The following is a 20,191-nucleotide window of genomic DNA, read 5'->3' as shown; positions in this document are numbered from 1 at the left end:
CGGATTGGCTCAGCTCCAGCTGTTGTGGCCAATAGAGGAGTGACCAGAGGATGGAAGAACTCTTTCTGTCTGTCTGTACCTCTCTCTGTAACACGCTTAAATAAAATAAAATAAATTTTTTAAAAAAATTTACATGAGAGGCAGAGAGAGAGAGTGTGTTAATTTCTTCTGCTGGTTCACTCCCCAGATGACTGCAGTAGCTGGGATTGGACCAGGCTGAAACTGGGGCCAACTCAAATCTAGTCTTCCATGTGGGTGGTGGGGACCCAAGTGCTCGGGCCATTATTTTCTGCCTGCCAGGGTGTTGGGTTAGCAGGAAGCTATAATCGGAAGTAGGGCAGGAACTCTAACCCAGGCACTCCTATATGAGATGTGTGCGGCCCAGTGTCCTAAGTGGCATCCTAACTGCTGTGCCCTTCAGCTGCTCCCAATTACTAGAACTTGAGAGAACTATTTTTGGTGACGTTTGTCTTGGGCTAATAGGGAGAGTGCAGGTTAACGGGAGAGAAGACATGTACACGTGGAGAAGAATGTGAAGTTGTAGAGGCTGGAGTGATGCAGCCCCCAACCCAGAAACTTGTGGGGCACCAAAAACTGAGAGAGGCAAGGGAGAGTGCTCCCCTAAAGCTTACAGAGGATGCTGGGACCTGCCGACACCTCGATTTTGAACTTCTGGTCTTCAGAACTATCAGGAATTAAATTTCTTCTTTCTTTCTTGTTTTTTTTTTTTTTTTTTTTTTTTTTTTTTTTTTTTTGCCACCGAGTTTGTAGCAACTTCTCTTAGAAGTCTTAGAAAACAAATGCAGATTTTGTATTAGTTTCCTAGGGCTGCCATAACAAATGAATGCAAACTTATTGGCTTCACATAACAGAAATGTAGTCTGTTACAGGCTGGAGGAAGAATGTGGAATCAAGGCTTTGGTGGGGCCACATTCCTCAGAGGCTCTGGGGAGAATCTGTTCACTCTCTCTCTCTCTCTCTCTCTCTTTTTTTTTTTTTTTTTTTTTTTGAGTTTATTATTTTAGGGGCCAGCGCTGTGGTATAGTGGGTAAAGCCACCACCTGCAATGCCAGCATCCCATTTGAGTGCTGGCATGCTGATTTGAGTCCTGGCTGCTCCACTTCCAATCCAACTCTGTGCTTTGGCTTGGGAAAGCAGCAGAAGATGGCCCAAGTCCTTGGGCCCCTGCACCCTAATGAAAGACCCTGAAATAGCTCCTGGCTCCTGGCTTCAGATTGGCCCAGCTCTGGCCATTGCAGCCATTTGAACCAGCAGATGGAAGACCTCTCTATGTGTGTCTGCCTCTCCCTCTGCCTCTGTGTAACTCTTGACTTTCAAATAAATAATCTTTAAAAATGTATTATTGTATTTATTTGAAAAGTAGAGCATCAGAGAGGAGGATGTACACACATACACACACACACAAAGAGGGAAAAAGGGAGAGAGATTGATTTTTCATCTGCTGGTTCACTCCCCAAATGGCTGGAACAGCAGGGGCTGGGCCAGATCAAAGCCAAGAACCTGGAACCCCATCCAGGTCTCCCATGTGGGTATCAGTGGCCCAACTGCTTGACTGTCTTCAACTGCCTTCCCAGCACATAAGCAAGGAGCTAGATTGGAAGCAGAGCAACTAGGATACAAATAGGTGCTCTGATACAGGATGCTGGTGTTGCAAGTGGCCGCTTAACCTGCTGTGCCACAATGCTGGTGTCATTCAGCATTCCTAGGCTTCCTGGGCTTCTACTAATATCACTGGAACCTGTGCTTCTGTCTCACACCCTGTGCTTTCCTGTGTTTGCCTTCTCTTTTATGCATCTCTTCTACTGAGTACTAGGTGCTGCCCTTCCATTATAGAAAAGATCCAAGTTAATCAACCTGCCACCATGTAGTTGACTGATCACCCTGGGAGTGGTGCTGTACTGGGGACTCTGTGTAATTCTGTGCTTCTGGCAGGAGAGCAGTCAGCGTTGACAGTGGTCAGGTTGGCCTTGGTAAATGGACTACCATGTGGCTGAGCCCTTGTATGATCCCTTTCCCTGCTATCCTGGTCACTTGCTTTGCTTATGAACCCACTGGATAAAAATAGGAGTGACTGGGGAGAGAGGCTGATGGGTAATCGCAGAATGGGTTGCCCTATCCATGTGATTATTGAATTCCTCTTCTGCTGAAAATACTTTTTGGTGACACAAATATGTTGATGATTTTTCATGTCTTATCTTAGAAACCTCTTACCTTAGAAGTCTCATTACTTACTCTTTCATGTCTCCTCTAGAACTTAATCCCTTTCTGATGCCCCTTAATTAGATTTATATATCTGCCATACAGCACTACCTCATTTTTCTGGTATTTATAGATTAATATGCAGGTCTCACATATCTAGACTTTAATCTTCTATTAACCCTTCAGTTATCATGAAGATTCGTGAAGATAATTTCAAGTTGAAAATTTTCTCAAGTGTAATTACTTTAACCATCTCAAATAATATATATTACATTTTCTTAAAAAGAAATAATTTAGAGACTGGCACTGAGGCACAGTGGGTTAAGCCACTGCCTGATATGTTGGCATCCCATGTGAGCAACAGTTATAGTTCTGGCTGCTTCACTTCTGATCCAGCTCCCTGCTAATGCACCTGGAAAAGCAGCAGAAAATGGCCCAAATCCTTGGGCCATGTAGAAGACCCAGGTGAAGCTCCTGGCTCCTGGCGTGGGCGTGGCCTAGCCTTAGTTGTTGCAGCCATCTTTGCATGAACCAGTGTTAGGAAGATTTTCTCTCTCTCTCTCTCTCTCTCTTCCTTTCTCCCTCTCCCCCTCTCTCTGTAACTCTGCCTGTCAAATAAATAAATCTATAAGAAAAAAAGGAATTTAAATTTAATAAAATAAAAAATGTATAATCTTTCCTACTCAGGTAAGGTGTACATATTTATTGCTTTATTTTTTCCAGTCCTTACCCCAAGGTGTACATAATTTTACATTGTTTTAGCATAAAATAATCTTATATATATATATTTAAATTTAGCTTTTGGCTGGCGCCATGGCTCACTAGGCTAATCCTCAGCCTTGCGGCGCCGGCACACCGGGTTCTAGTCCTGGTCGGGGCGCCGGATTCTGTCCCAGTTGCCCCTCTTCCAGTCCAGCTCTCTGCTGTGGCCAGGGAGTGCAGTGGAGGATGGCCCAAGTGCTTGGGCCCTGCACCCCATGGGAGACCAGGATAAGTACCTGGCTCCTGGCTTCGGATCAGCGCGGTGCGCTGGCCACGGTGGCCATTGGAGGGTGAACCAAGGCAAAGGAAGACCTTTTTCTCTGTTTCTCTCTCTCTCTGCCTGTCAAAAAAAATAAAAAATAAAAAATAAAGTAATTTAAAAAAATTTAGCTTTAAAACATTGACTGTGTTTCTTTCTCTACTAAGAAAATGTGGTTGTAGCAGGTAAACATGAAATATAGGCAATTTTTATAGTGTTGTTTCTGGTAGGCAAAGTCTTGTCTATCCAGTGGGACAGGGCCCCAGGTTCCTTCCATATTGTGGCTCTGGCAACTCCTAGAGCCATGTGGTTGCCTTTATTGAACTTGTAGAAGGGGAAATATGCAGTGTAGGGAAGACAGATCTGCTGCTTAATATCTTTAGCAGAAACACACATTATTTCTGTTCCCATTCTCACACTGATTTATCAGTGATTGTCAGAATGTATTGTGTGGTCATGCCTAGATGCAAGGGTGAGCTAGGAAACGTATCCCCTCTTGGAGACATCATGCTACCTTGCTTCTTCATGTCTCCTCTGTCCCTTCTTTGACATCTGGCCATCTGGTATATTCATCTGTTTTTCTGTATGGAGAAGGTTTTATTGTAAAGAATTTATGGTTTAGCAGGAATGTAGTGTATCACTTGAGTTGTTGCTTTGGCTTTAGTTCTAGGTGAGCCCAGAAGTGTAGTCTCTGAGTGATTTCTTTTTTCTTAATCAATGTTAGCTTTGTCTCTAAGTGACACAGTGGACTAGTCTGCTGCAATTCATTCAGATGGAAGTATGGCTTTGAGATAAATAAGGGTTACTTTGGGTGTGTATCATTGGTCCACAGAGAGTTCAGTGTCAGTCTCCCTGGCAAATGTGATAGCCAGGGCTTTGTTCTTGGTGCTAAGGAAGACAAGGATAGCTGCAATTATGTCATATGGGCAAGCTTGAGTGAAGCTGGGGCTTGTAGCACAAATTGCTGAGGCTCTACGACTGTGTGATATAGATGGACCCTTCCTCAGGTCCTGCTAGGAGAGTCCAACTGCTGCCATGGCTTATAATACCAACAGCCCTAGTCCTAGGACTAGGAGATATGAGATATGAGTGGAACCCTGTTCTAGTCCTACAGGGTGACCACAAGGTATACAGGAGGTTTTACTCTGAAAGATTTGAGTCTGGAGAGGTGAATGCAGGTAGGTGCTTCCTTATGTCCACTGGGTAGACGCCAGTGACACTAAGAAATTTAGAATGAATTGTTACAGTCCTGGTGTTGCAGGGTATAGTATGGTCACTACCCAGATCTCCCAGGGTGAGAATGGATTTTTTTTTTTTTTGACAGGCAGAGTGGACAGTGAGAGAGAGAGACAGAGAGACAGGTCTTCCTTTACCGTTGGTTCACCCTCCAATGGCCACTGTGGCCGACGTGCTATGGCTGGCATGCTGTGGCCGGTGCACTGCACTGATCCGATGGCAGGAGCCAGGTGCTTATCCTGGTCTCCAATGCAGGGGGCAGGGCCAAGGACTTGGGCCATCCTCCACTGCCCTTCCGGGCCACAGCAGAGAGCTAGACTGGAAGAGGAGCAACCAGGACAGAATCCGGTGCCCCGACTGGGACTAGAACCTGGTGTGCTGGCGCTGCAGGTGGAGGATTAGCCTATTGAGCCGCGGCGCCGGCCAAGAGTGGATTTTTTTAATGGCTGCTTCTGATGTAAGCCCCCAGCAGCTAGGGCAAGTGCCTTTGGCTCATGCACAGTGTGTGAGTGTAGCTCTGGGGCTAATGCCCAAAACTCGCACATTTGTAGGATTCAGGGGATCTGTCCTTTGCCCTACATGTCCCCCTGACTCACTGTGATGCTGGCAGGAGGACAGAGGCGCACTGCGCAACCTCTCATTGCCACGTATGGTGTGCTGCAGGAGCAGGAGAGAGGAAGGAAGCAAGGCGACTTCCCTGCTGCAAGCCTGGCAGTTGTTCAGACTGTAGTTAGCTCTCCAGGCCGAAGTCAAAGTCAGTGGGTGACTGTGGAATTCCTTCTCAGCTAAAGCTGCAAGTGGGGCGTATGGCAGTTTCTTCTTGCCTTGATGTGGTAAGGTGGTGGCTCACAGCTGGCAGTGGGTTGTGCCTCAAGTCTGGCTGCAGTGGTGTCTCTGTCTTTTCTCCTCTTGTCCCATGAAGTCTTCATTTTTTTTTTTTTACTACTGTGCTGAAAATTTCCATCAGTCAGACCCCAGAAAACATAATCTTCCTTTTGTTCTTTTCATATCCCAGAGCAGCTTTAGTTAGTGTGGGTATACCCTAAAAGAAAAGGAAAAAGGTATTGAGAACCTTCTTAGTGAAATAATAGTTGAAAATTTCCCAGGTCTTGAAAGAGACATGGATATCCAGATACAAGAAAAAACTCCAAGCAAGTTGAACCAAAAAAGGTCTTCTCCAGGGTATGTTGTAATCAGTTTGTCAAAAGTTAAAGACAAGGAGAGAATCCTAAAGATAGTAAGAAAAAAAGCATCAAGTTACAGTATAAAGGAAAACGAGTTAGATTAACATCAGACTTGTTAGTGGAAGCCCTATAGGCCAGAAGAGAGTGGGATGATATATTCAAGGTCTTAAAAGAAAAAACTTCCAACCAAGAATATTATATCCAGCAAAGCTATCCTTTAAAAGTGAAGGAGAGGCCGGCACCGCGGCTCACTAGGCTAATCCTCTGCCTTGAGGCACTGGCACACCGGGTTCTAGTCCCGGTTGGGGCGCCGGATTCTGTCCCGGTTGCCCCTCATCCAGGCCAGCTCTCTGCTGTGGCCAGGGAGTGCAGTGGAAGATGGCCCAAGTGCTTGGGCCCTGCACCCCATGGGAGACCAGGAGAAGCACCTGGCTCCTGCCATTGGATCAGCGCAGTGCGCCAGCCGCAGCGCGCTGGCCGCGGCGGCCATTGGAGGGTGAACCAATGGCAAAAGGAAGACCTTTCTCTCTGTCTCTCTCACTGTCCACTATGCCTGTCAAAAAATTAAAAAAAAAAGTGAAGGAGAAATAAAGTATTTTCCAGATAAGCAAAAACTGAGAGCATTCACCACCACCAGACTAGCCTTACAAGAAATTCTGAAGGGCATCATGCATTAGAAGTAAACACCATGAAAACATGTGACACCACTGCATTCACTAACAGAACAGGTAGAATCATCCAATCAACAAAATGACAGGTCTTAGTTCTTTTTTAAAAATATTTATTTATTTTACTTGGAAGGCAGAGTTACAGAGAGGCAGAGGCAGAGAGAGAGAAAGATCTTCCATCCACTGGTTCACTCCCCAAATGGCTGCAGCGGCTGGAATTGAGCCAATCCTAAGCCAGGAGCCAAGAGTTTCTTCCAGGTCTCCCATACAGGTGCAGGAGCACAAGGACTTGGGCCATCTTCCACTGTTTTCCCAGGCCATAGCAGAGAACTGGATCAGAAGTAGAGCAGCTGAGACTGGAACCGGTGCCATGTGGGATGCAGGCACTGCAGGCAGTGGTTTTACCTGCTATGCCATAGCACCAGCCCCAGGTCTTAGTTCTTTTCTATCAGTAGTAATCTTTAATGTAAATGGATTAAATTTACCAACCAAAAGACTTAGGTTGACTGAATGGATAAAAATTCACGACCCCACCATATGCTGTCTGTAAGAAACTCACTTCATAAAGATATACACAGACTAAAAGTGAAGGGTTGGAAAGAGATGTACCAGGCAAATAGAAACCAAAAGCAAACAGGTGTAGCTATTCTGATATCAGATAAAACAGATGTAAATTGAAACCTGAAAAAGAGATAAAGAAGGACACTATGTTTTGATAATTCTTGATTTAGCAAGAAGACATAACAATCATAAATATACACGCAGCACAAGACCATCCAGATATATACAGCAAATCCTCTTAGACTTAAAGGGAGAGAGAGACTCCACTACATAATAGTGGGTGACTTCAATACCTCACCCTCATCAATGGACAGATCATCCAGACAAAAAATCAGTAAAGGTGCATCAGAGTTGAGACATATTATTGAACAAATGGTCCTAACAGACATTTACAGGACATTTCACCCAACAGCTACAGAATACACATTCTTCTCATCAGTACATGGACTGTTTTCTAGGATAGACCACATATTAGGCCACAAATCAAGTCTCAGCAAATTTAAGAAGATTGAAATCATACCATGTATCTTCTCAGACCATAAAGAAATAAAACTAGAAATCAACAAGAGGAATAGTTGGAAATTAAACATGCTACTGAATGATCAATGAGTCATTGAAGAAATTGAAAATGAAATAAAAAATCTTTCTTGAAATAAATGAAGATGAAAACAAGTCATATCAAAACCTGTGGGATTTAGCAAAAGCAGTATTAGGAAGGAAATTTATAGCATTAAATGCTTACATTAAAGAAAAAGAAATGTCTCACAGATCTAATGATGCATCTTGACAACTTAGAAAAACAAGAACAAACGAGTTCCCAAATCAACAGGAGGTGATAAATAATAAGGATCAGAGCAGAAATCAGTGATATCGAAACATCAAAAAAAAAATACAAAAGATCAACAAAGCAAAAAGTTGGTTTTCTGAGAAGGTAAACAAAATAGACAAACCTGTAGCCAGACTAACACAAAAGAGAAAAACCTCAATAAAATTAGAGATGAAAAAGGAGACATTACACCTGACATCGCTGAACTTCAAAGGATCATAAGAAACTCCTGTGAAGAACTACATGCTAATCAACTGGAAAACCTCGAAGGAATGGATAAATTCCTGCATTTGTATAACCCAGCAAGATTAAATCAAGCAGAAATAAACAATCTAAACAGACCTGTAACAAGCAGTAGCATTGAAGCAGTAATCAAAACTCTTCCACTGGGGAAATGTCTGGAACCTGATGGCTTTACTATTGAATTCTACAAAACATTCAGAGGAAGTAACTCCAGCACTGTTCAAACTACTCCAAAATATTGAACAGAATGGAACTCTACCAAACTCTTTTTAAGACCAACATTACTTTCGTACCAAAGTCAAAGATATGACACAAAAAGAAAACTACAGACCTATGTCTCTAATGAGCAGAGATATAAATATTCTCAACAAAAACAAGCAAGTTGAGTCCAAAAACCACATCAAAAAGATCATACATCACTATCAAGAGAGATTTATCCAGAAATGCAAGAGTGGTTCTATATTCACAAATCAGTAAATGTCATAAATCACATCAATAGAATGAAGAACAAAAACCACATGGTCATCTCAATAGATGCAGAGAAACCATTTGATATGATTGAATAACTTCATAATAAAACCCTCCACAAATTAGATATGAAAAGAATATTCCTCAAAATTATAAAGGCTGTGTATCACAAACCAACAGCCAGTATCATACTGAATGGGGAAAAGCTGAAAGCATTTCCCTTCAGATCTGGAACAAGACTAGGATGCTACTTTTGCCACTCTGATTCCAAATAGTACTGGAAGTTGTAGCAAGAGCAGTTAGGGACAAGAAAGACTTAAAGGACATCAAAAAACAAGAAGTCAAGTTATCCATGTTTGCAGATGATGTGAGGTTATACATGGAAAAACCTAAACACTACACCAAAAAGCTGTTAGAATTGCTAAACCAATTCAATCAAGTTGCAAGTTACAAAATAGACATACAAAAAAGTAGCTTTGTTGTACGCTAATGATGAACTAACAAAGAGAAATCAAGAAATTCCATTCACAATAGCCACAAAAATAAACTATTTAGAAATAAATTTAAAGAAGTGAAAAATCTCTATGATGAAAATTATCAAACATTGTTGAAAGAAACCATCAAGGACACAAAAATGGAAAGATACTCCTTGCTCATGGATTGGAAGAATCGTTAACATTACAATGTCTGTACCTCTTAAAACAACCTACAGATTCAAGGTTGTGGGGAGCAATCCGGACTGGACTGAGTTACTGGAATTAAGACTTATTCTATGCATCTGCTCTCCCACAATATGGCGCTGGGAGAGAAGTAAACAGCTTCCGCACAGCTGCCTCCAGTTCAACTAATAAACTGTAGGACTTGCTATTGATTGGAGGAGAGCAGCGTACTCGGCGTGTGGGCAGCCGAGTTAGGATTGGCGGAGGAGGACTATAAAGGAGGAGAGAGACGGCATGCACCAGGAACATCTATGGGGAACATCTAAGGGAACCCGTGCAGCCCCCGAGAAAGCCGGCCGGCGGTGTGCCGCTCCCCTGCGGAAGTGGGGAATGTGGCCAGGGGGAACTGCCCTTCCACGGAGGTGGAAGGGATAGTAGCCAACCTGGGAAGAACCAGCAGCAAACCCGGGGAGGGCCGAGCAGACGAAAGAACAGCGCAGGGTCCTGTGTCGTTCCTCCACGAAGACGGGGAGCGACATAATGGTGCCGTGACTCGGATTAGGAAACCTAGCTCGGATAGGAAACCTAGCTCGGATAGGAAACTTAGGAGGGAAGAAATGGGCTAATATCGGAGAGAGAGACTAGCAAACAGCCTAGGGAAAAGCCGGACGAAAAAGGAGCCGGAAGAAGTTATTGAAAGCCTAGGCATAGATTCGGATACGGACTACGGGGGGAAGCTGGGAGAAATCTCTAAGGTCGAAAGCGAAAGTGAAAGCTAGAACAAACAGACTCGGACGCGGACTGTGGGGAGAGGCCAGGAGAAATGAGGGAGGAATATCGTTGGAGGAAAGTTTGGGGAAACATACCGGGTAGAGAAAAATGTTAGGGAAATTGAAGCCGCGGGGGGCAGGCCAAGGCGGACACGAGGGCCACTTTGGGATTCTCAAGTTAGCCCGGGAATAGGGGGCGAAAAGTTGAAACCAGAAGCTGAAACGTGAGCCTGGTTGGGATCCGTCTGATTAGCCCGGGGAGCAAAGGACGGGAAGCCAAACCGTGGGGCGGAGACGTACGCTGGGTTGAATTCGCCAGGCTAGCCCGGGGAACTTAGATTGAATGCTAGTGGCGGACACGTAAGCTACGCTGTGTTACTCGCGGAAGCCGCCGCGTGCAGAGAGAGCACGGGGCGTGAATAGATAGGGAACGGGGCTGGCGCGAGGCTGTGGTTCAGACGCGAAAGGGTTAAGCGTGGAGACCGCGGAGAGCGCGAAGCCGAGCCGCGCAAAGCCGGGAAGCTGCGCAGATGAGAGAGGCGCACGGGCTGAAGCGGCGCAGAGCCGGGAACCCGCCGGCGGGGCGAGGTGCCGGGAAGCCGCGGGGATAAGAGAAATAGAAGTTTAGAAGTAAAGTGAGAGAAATAGGAATGCTGGAAGATAGAAGTAAAATGGGAGAAATAGGAATGCCCGGAGATAGAGAAATAGAGAAAAATTAGGCCTCCCCTCAACATGGCAATGAGAAAGCTTGGATTCGGTCTGCCTGATTAAGTGAGGCGATGAGCATGATGAGCACCTGCGGCGGCTAGCAGCTTATGCGCCGCAGGTCACCGAAGACAGGCACGAATTAACATCAGTAAAGCTTCCCCACAATGCAACAATTAGGAGGCTTGGATTCGGTTTGCCTGATAGGTTTTGTAAGCCCCTGCGGGCAGAGCAGAGCATGCGCTGCAGGGCACCGAACACAGGCACGCATCAGCGCCTAAAAACCTCCTCACAATGGCGAAGAGAGGACCCGGATTCGGTTTTCCTGATTGATAGGACTTGTAAGAGCCTGTGGCAACTCTAGCAAGTAGAGCAGAGTGTGTGCCGCGGGACACCGAAGACAGGCGCGTATCAACGCCAAAAATAAAAAGAAAGGGGGATCTGTGGGGAGCAATCCGGACTGGACTGAGTTACTGGAATTAAGACTTATTCTATGCATCTGCTCTCCCACAATATGGCGCTGGGAGAGAAGTAAACAGCTTCCGCACAGCTGCCTCCAGTTCAACTAATAAACTGTAGGACTTGCTATTGATTGGAGGAGAGCAGCGTACTCGGCGTGTGGGCAGCCGAGTTAGGATTGGCGGAGGAGGACTATAAAGGAGGAGAGAGACGGCATGCACCAGGAACATCTATGGGGAACATCTAAGGGAACCCGTGCAGCCCCCGAGAAAGCCGGCCGGCGGTGTGCCGCTCCCCTGCGGAAGTGGGGAATGTGGCCAGGGGGAACTGCCCTTCCACGGAGGTGGAAGGGATAGTAGCCAACCTGGGAAGAACCAGCAGCAAACCCGGGGAGGGCCGAGCAGATGAAAGAACAGCGCAGGGTCCTGTGTCGTTCCTCCACGAAGACGGGGAGCGACAAAGGTAATCCCTATCAAAATATCAATGACATTCTTTTCAGAACTAGAAAAAGAAATCTTAAAATTCATATGGAATTACAGAAGACCCAGAGTAGCCAAAGTGATTCTGAGGAAGAAAAACCAAACTGAAGGCATCACAATACCTGACTTCAAAGTATGCTACAGGCCGGCGCGGTGGCTCACTAGGCTAATCCTCTGCCTTGCGGCGCCGGCACACCGGGTTCTAGTCCCGGTCGGGGTGCCGGATTCTGTCCCGGTTGCCCCTCTTCCAGGCCAGCTCTCTGCTGTGGCCAGGGAGTGCAGTGGAGGGTGGCCCAAATACTTGGGCCCTGCACCCCATGGGAGACCAAGAGAAGCACCTGGCTCCTGCCATCGGATCAGCGCGGTGCGCCGGCCACGGCAGTCATTGGAGGGTGAACCAACGGCAAAGGAAGACCTTTCTCTCTGTCTCTCTCTCTCACTGTCTACTCTGCCTGTCAAAAAAAAAAAAAAAAAAAGAATGCTACAATGCTATAGTAATTAAAACAGCATGTTACTGGCATAAAAACTGATATACAGATAAGTGGAACAGAACAGAGAGCCCAGAAATTAGTCCACATATATACAGCCAACTGATTTTTGACAAAAGTGTTCAGACCATACAGTGGAGAGGATTATCTCCTCAACAAATGGTGCTTGCAAAACTGGACGTAATATATATGGAAGAATAAAATTAGATACATATTTCTCACCATATAAAAAATCTACTCAAGATGGATCAAAAACCTAAATTTAAGACCTGACACTGTGAAGTTGCTGAAAGATAACATAGAGGAAACACTTCAAGACATTGGGCAATACCCCCAAAGCACAGGCAACACATACAAACCAAACAACTGTGACTATACCAATTCAGAAGCCTTTTCACAGCAAAGGCAACAATCAATAGAGTGAAGATGTTCAACAGAATGGGAAAAAATATTTGCACACCACCTATCTGACAAAGGGTTACTATCCCAAATATATCAGCAACTTAAAAAAACTCAACGAAAGGACAGCCAATTGAGTTGAGAAATGGGCAAAGGATTTCAATAGACAGTTCTCAAAAGAAGAAATACAAATGACTAACAAATACATGAAAAAATTCTCAACATCACTAGCCACCAAGGAAATGCAAATCAAAACCACAATGAGATATCACCCCTGTCAGAATGGCTAAAATCTAAGACAGAGAGAGTAACAAGTGTGAGGATGTGAGAGAAAAGGGAACACTTACACACTGTTGGTGGGAATATAAATTAGTGCAGCCACCATGGATAACAGTGTGGAGATTTCTAATATAGTTGTCATGTGATCCAGCAATCCCACTACTGGATATAAACTCAAAAGTCTTGAACACAGTATATCAAAGAGATGCTTGTACCAACATGTTTATAGCAGTACTGTTCACAGTAGCCAAAATTTGGAATCAACCAGTGTGTCCATCGTTGTCACATGAATGGATAAAGGAAATGTGGTTGTACTTACACAATAGAATATTATTTAACTAAAAAAAGAGTGTAATGGATGCAACCAGAGAATATCATGTTGAGTGAAATAAGCTGCATCCAGAAAGATAAATACTACATGTTTTCCCTTACATGTGAGAGCTAAAATTTAAAAAGCAAACAAAAAAGAGAAAGAAATGTTTGTGTATCAGTATTGCTGCAAATATAGTTTTGTAAAACTTTGTTTTATACCTTTGTGAAGCCAGTGGTTAAAAATGTTACACTACTATAGTTTTAATGATCTGTGATTATTTTAAAAGTTACTGTATGTCAATGAAATGGTAACTTTTCCATTCAATTATTGTTTATAGCTGTTGTCTATGTTCTCAATAAACTAGGATCTTTTTGCTTTTTATTTTATAAATTTTTTTAATTTATTTATTTGAAAGGCAGAGTTATACACAGAGAGAGGGAGAGGCAGAGAGAAAGGTCTTCCATCCTCTGGTTCACTCCCCAGTCATCACCTAAATGGCCACAACTGCCGGAGCTGGGCCTGTCTGAAGCCAGGAACCGGGAGCTTTTCCCAGGTCTCCCATGTGGGTTCAGGGGCCCAAGAACCCAGGCCATCCTCCACTGCTTTCCCAGGCCATCAGCGGAGAGCTGGATTGGAGGTGGAGTAGAAGGCACTTGAACTGCTGCTGATATGGGATGCCAGTGCTGGCAGGCAGAGGATTAACCTACTACTCTGCAGTGGCCAGCCCCTTGTTAAACTTCTTATTTGGTGAAGTATTAAGCCTTTTTACTTCAATGTGAATTTAAAATATCTCAAAAACTAAAAGGGAGAATAAAGGAGGATGAGTAGGAGGAGAGGGGGGAGAGAGAGGGAAGGAGGAAGGGCATATCCTATGTTCTTAGAATTTTATCTACAAATCATATTGAATTGGTTAAAAACTAGTAAAAACTTAAATAAAATTTTAAAAGAACAGGTAGCCCCTGTGTGGGCCATTACTGCCCAGTAGGAGGTCTGTACTATGGGAAAGAATTGTAGATTTCTATGGACTACTATCTATGTCTTCCACAGCTAATGCATTCTTCATAAATTTCCATTTAAGTGGGTTAATAATATTCCATAGAAGTGATTCATCACACTTCTTTTTTTAGATTTTATTTATTTGAAAGGCAGTATTACAGAGAGTCAGAAAGGGAAGTAGGGAGGAATGGGGTGGGGTGGGGGAGAGAGAGAGAGAGAGAGAGAGAGAGAGAGAGAGAGAATGAATCTCAGAAAATTACCACAACGGCTGGAGCTGGGCCAGTCTGAAACCAGTATCTAGGAGCTTCTGAGTCTCTCATGTGGGTGCAGGGGGTCAAGAACTTGGACCATCTTCCACTGCTTTCACAGGTGCACTTGCAGGGAGCTGGATCGGAAATGGAGCAGCCAAGACTTGAACTGGCGCCCACGTGGGATGCCAGCACTGAAGGCGGCAGCTTTACCCACTGTTCCAGAGGGCTGGCCCTGATACATCGCATTTTAACATGGTCTTCATTACTAGACATTAACAAAGTTTGTTTTAAAATTCATTTTTAATACAAAGTACTACAGGAAATAGCTGCATGTGTATATCTTTCCACTGTTAAAAATATTTAAGAATGATTATGAAAAAGGGGTAGCTGGAAAATTATGAAAAAAGTGACAATTATTTTTCAGATTTATGATACTTAGGACTTATTTTTTGAGGATAGTGGCTACATTGTATTTATTGCTATGTCTGCAGGACCATCTATATTATGTTTCATGATAGCTAATAAAATGTGTTGAATGAATACATATATTTTGAGAACAACATATGGAAAATAATTTATTATGTCTATGGGTAGTAAAGTAAGTGTTATTAATTTAACCTGTGTCTTTCCTGTCTTGATAAATGGCACTGCTACCCATCAAGTTATTCAAGGGAGAAAGCTGGGAGTTCTTGTAGTCCATATTTACTGCTGTGTAAAGCTGAGTGGCTTCAAACAGCAGTGTATTTATTGTCTCTCACAGTGTCTGTGAGGTAGGGGATGAGTTGTTCTAGCTCTTGTACTCTCATGAGGTCATGGCCACGTGTTGGTAGGGTTTTTCCTATGGAGACTTGACATGGGCTGGGGGATCCAGGCAGGGCCAGGTCAGTGCTGACAGTTGGTAGGAAGCCTTGGTTCCTCTCCATTTGCCCCCCCCTCCACGGCTTTTGAGTGTCTTAATGACATGGCAGCTGGCCTCTTCCAGAATGAGCAGTCCAGCAGGGCAAGGCAGAACATCAGTGTCTTTTATGGCCTCACTAGGAAGTTACCGCTGATCGCTGAGATCTGTGCCATTCAGGAACAGCATGGAGGCCAACTGCCAGAGGGGAGGACCTTTGGGACCATTTTGGAGGCTGGTGACTGTTGCTCCTTTATTTGGTATCTCATTCTACATGCTTGTTCTGTTCCTTCTCTTTTGAAAATATATCTTATGTCCAATAACTTCTGTTCATTTCTGCTGCCTCTAGCCTAGTCAAAGATACCACTAATGCTCAACTCTGATAGTCTTCAATCTGATCTTCTTCCTGTTCTTGTTACTCTGTTGTTTTTAGAAGATTTATTTATGTATTTGAAAGGCAATTACAGAGAGCTAGAGATGAACAGAGAGATCTTCCCTCTTCTGGTTCATTCCCCAAATGGTCCTAACAATTGAGGCTGGACCAAGCCAAAGCTAGGAGCCAGCAACTCCATCTGGGTCTCTTCCATGGTGGCAGGGGCCCAAGCACTTGGGCCATCTTCTGTTGCCTTCCCAGGTCCATTAATAGGAAGCTGGGTTGGAAGCAAAGCAGCCAGGACTCAAACCAGCACTCTGCTGAGGGATACTGGTGTTGCTGGCAGCAGCTTAATTGGCTGTGACACAACACTGGGTCCTCATTACTGTTTTTGCATAGCAGCCATTCATTTGCTTTTAAATTAATTTAACAGGTATTTATTGTATACTTACTACATGCCATGTTTGTTTTGGATGCTTGGGATATGTCAGTGAAAAACAGCCTTTGGGCTTATATTCAGTGTAAAAATAGGTGACATTTGATGTGAAATAGAAAATTATGATGAAAATAGAGAACAATAGAGAATTTAGGAACTTAGGAGCACTGCATTATCTAAGTATAAGATGTCAAGGGTATTACTTTTGATTATGTGATGTTGGAACAGAAACACAAAGGACAGGAGGGTACAGGTATGTGGATACCTGGGTAAGAGTGTTCTAAGGAGAGGAAAGGAAAAATGCCAAGTTCTGGAAGCAGGATCATGTTTGGTGTGTGTGGCCAGAGTGGAGGGTGAGAGGGAAGTGGAGACTGGCAGGTGATGGGGGGCCTCTTAGACCTGGTGAAGAGTTTATGTGTTGGTGTATGGCAGGAAAAGCCATGGGAATGTTTTGATGACATGATAGAACTTACTTTCTAATAGAATTTTTTGGGTTGTTCAACCTATGGTTTTTAAAAATCTGCATGATATCAGGTTACTTCTGCTTAAAACCTTTACTTCAATGTATTCCCATTGTACATGAAATAAAATCCAAGTTCCCTTTGCTGTAATAATGGTTAAAATTGGTGCCTTATTATTCCCTATTAACATTTTATTTTCTTCCTCACACATACCCTGTTAGTGACTATTATAATTACTATGCTAATATGTTTATAATCTGTCTCTTCCACTTGAAAATATGTGTTCTGAAGATCCTGCCCTGGATTGATCTTTCTGTGTTAAATCATGCTGAGACTGCTTTGTTTTTCTGTCCATGCTTGTTCTCATGTGTCTTCTTTTGGTATCCATCTTGTATTTTCTTGTTTGCCCAGTGATGGACTGCTAGGAATGTTGGTGCCAGGGTAACTACCTTTGAACTGAATGCTAGAACTGGCCCTGGCTTGTAAGCCACATAAGCATTGCTCACGTTGAGTTATCTGGGAAGAGAGGAGTTGATTTGGTTAAAATGCAGATTCTTGTTCACAGCAGATGTTGAGTGGACATTGAGATTCTGCGTTCTTATCAAACTTGTGGATGATGCCCATGCCAGTGGTCCTCTGAGTAATAAGGAGTCTTAGCCTCCATCTTGGCTGGACATTGTAGTCAGTCTGAAGCTTTACAGACTGCTGGTACCTGGATCTTACCCTCAGAAATTATGATAAAATCAGTCTAGGATTCAATCTGAGTAATGAAATATTTAAAAGAGGTCTTCCATCGGGTGGTTCACTCCCTAACTGGCTGCAGCTGCTGGAGCCAGGAGCTTTTTCTGGGTCTCTCACTTGGGTGCAGGGGCCCAAGGACTTGGGCCATCTTCTGCTGCTTTCCCAGGCCATAGCCGAGAGCTGGATCAGAAGTGGAGCAGCTGGGGCTCAAACCGGCGCCCATTGAGATGGTGGCACTACAGGCCAGGGTGTTAACCCGCTGTGCCACAGTGCTGGCCCCCTGAGTTTGGTATTAACTCAGAAACTATGTACATGTCCATGTTAGGGATCTAAACTACTACAACCTCACCCTTAGGGACCTCCTTTTCTACCACTGACAGCATTCACTGGGGACAGTGGCGAAATCATCTGGTCATGTTAAGCACAAATCTGGAGGTCATCCACAGGTGGGGCCAGGTTCTTTTTGTTTTTTTGTTTTTTTGTTTTTTTTTTGACAGGCAGAGTGGACAGTGAGAGAGAGAGAGATAGAGAGAAAGGTCTTCCTTTTGCCGTTGGTTCACCCTCCAATGTGCTGATCTGAAGGCAGGAGCCAGGTGCTTATCCTGGTCTCCCATGGGGGTGCAGGGCCCAAGCACTTGGGCCATCCTCCACTGCACTCCCAGGCCACAGCAGAGAGCTGGCCTGGAAGAGGGGCAACCGGGACAGAATCCGGCACCCCGACTGGGACTAGAACCCAGTGTGCCGGCGCCGCAAGGCGGAGGATTAGCCTAGTGAGCCGCGGCGCCGGCCCTAGGGCCCAGGTTCTGTGGGTACAAAGTCAACTTGTAAAAAGTCAATAAGTAGCCCTGAAGGATGCTGCTTGCTATGCAGTGGAAGATGGCCCAAGTCCTTGAGCCCCTGCACCCATGTGGGAGACCCAGAAGAAGCTCCTGGCTTTGGATCAGCGCAGCTCTGGCAGTTGCGGCCATCTGGAGAGTAAACCAGCGGATGAAAGAACACTCTCTCTGTTTCTACCTCTCTCTGTAACTCTGTCTTTAAAATAAATAAAATAAATCTTTAAAAAAATGCCAAACTCAGAACTTCTTGTGTGGTTTAGGCTCACCCCTTGGTCATCAAAAGCAGATATTTCAAACTACTGAAGACCAGTGAGTTATAGTCTGTTCACAGGTTAATAATTGAAGACTAGAAGTGGGTGCCTCAAGAGGTCTGGGGCACACTGAGTGGGAGAAACAATGCTGTTGCTTATCCCCTAGCCTAGCTGCACTCAGTTCTTTTTGCCAAATGACTAACTGTATTGTATGCCAATGGTTTGATTTTTTTTTCCTGAAATACCTTCAACCCATGCAACTGGATTGACTTCTTTTTTTTCTTGGACAATCTAGATTGGTCGGTTGATTATTGGACAGAATGGCATCTTGTCGACCCCTGCAGTTTCCTGCATTATCAGGAAGATAAAGGCAGCTGGTGGAATCATCCTAACAGCCAGCCACTGCCCTGGAGGCCCTGGGGGAGAGTTTGGAGTGAAGTTTAATGTTGCCAATGGAGGTATGTGGTTCACAGCACTCCTTGATGATCATCATTTCTTCCCTCTTTTGTTATTATAGTCTTACAGTGACGCTGTGGTGGTAGACACACAACGTGGAGAGGAATTAGCTCACGAAAATCCAGCAAGGTGCTCAAGCTGGCCTGACAAAAAAGTGGCATCATGGGCTTGTGAATGCATGCGGATGGTCCCTTGGCCTCCTCTGCTCTTTACCATAGTGGAAGGCCTTGAGCAGTCTGGGCTTATCTGCTGGGGGAGGACTTTGAAGTTTAATTGTAGCCCATTAGAGGTCATTTAGATCCTAGTTACCCTCATTTTTTATAGATGAGCAAACTAAACTGAGGATTGGACAGATGATTTTTAGCCTCAGGCCTGACCCATCTCTTTCTTACAGTTTTAATTTTGTTTCTCTAAAATTACAGAGTTACTTCAGTTCTTATATTTACAGAAGTTCACAGTTTGGAGTTCTAGTAACAGGTAGGATATGTGTACAGGGTGACTTTCTTTAAAAAAATTAAACATGTATCAAAGTCGTGAGAATAATAAATGGACCTCATAGATCCATTACCTCATTTTTCCATTTTACTGATCATTTTCCTTATGAAAAATTTTATAACAGGTTATAGCATAAAGACATTTCATACCTAAATATTTTTGTATGCATCTCTGAAAAAGACAGATATATTCCTGCATAAATACATTTAATACATGGAACAAAAACACTACTTCTCTAATAGTATCTGAAGGCTAATCTGTAATCAGATTCCTCCCAAGAATCTCCCAGGTGTTCTTTACAGCTGTTTTATTAAAACCAGGATACATCTCAAAGGTACACATGCATTAAAACCAGGATACATCTCAAAGGTACAAATGTTAAATATATTTAATCTATCTTTTAATCTACAACACTGAGTCTACATGTGTATGTAGGTAGGAGATGAATTCTTTTTTTTTTTTTTTTTTTAAGATTTATTTATTTGAAAGGCAGAGATACAGGGAGAAGATGAGACAGAGAGCGAGGTCTTCCATCTGCTGGTTCACTCCCCAAATAGCCACAACAGCTGGGGCTGGCCCAGGCTGAAGTCAGGACTATGGGTCTCCCACATGAGTGCAGGGACCCAAGGACTTGGGCCAACCTCTGCTGTTTTCCCAAGTGTATTAGCAGGGAGCTGGATCAGAGTGGAGCAGCTGGCACTCAAACTGGCACCCATATGGGATGCAGTGGCCTAAAATGCAGTGGCTTAACACTGGCAGTTGAATTTTTTTTTAAAGATTTATTTATTTATTTGAAAGTCAGAGTTACACACAGAAGGAGAGGCAGAGAGGGAGGGAGGTCTTCCATCCGCTGGTTAACTCCCCAAAAGGCTACAATGGCTGGAGCTGCACTAATCTGAAGCCAGGAGCCAAGAGCTTCTTCCAGGTCTCCCACGCAAGTCCCAAGGACTTGGGCCATCTTCTACTGCTTTCCCAGGCCATAGCAGAGAGCTGGATTGGAAGTGGAGCAGCTGGGACTCAAA

General features: G+C 44.1%; 1 protein-coding gene across 1 annotated transcript in view; it reads left to right on the top strand.

The window, feature by feature from the left end:
• PGM5 (phosphoglucomutase 5) overlaps nt 1-20,191 on the top strand; it is a 231,651-nt gene that overhangs the window by 16,642 nt on the left and 194,818 nt on the right. The window contains exon 2 of the mRNA XM_002708190.6: nt 18,514-18,676. Coding sequence (XP_002708236.1) covers nt 18,514-18,676 — 163 coding nt within the window. The remainder of the gene's footprint in view (nt 1-18,513; nt 18,677-20,191) is intronic.

Source organism: Oryctolagus cuniculus, chromosome 1 (assembly GCF_051225735.1).
Source record: "Oryctolagus cuniculus isolate XC-2025 breed Fujian yellow rabbit chromosome 1, ASM5122573v1, whole genome shotgun sequence".
Lineage (NCBI taxonomy): Eukaryota > Metazoa > Chordata > Mammalia > Lagomorpha > Leporidae > Oryctolagus > Oryctolagus cuniculus.
Note: the sequence above shows the minus strand (reverse complement) of the source record. Positions and strands in the feature narration are given on the sequence as shown.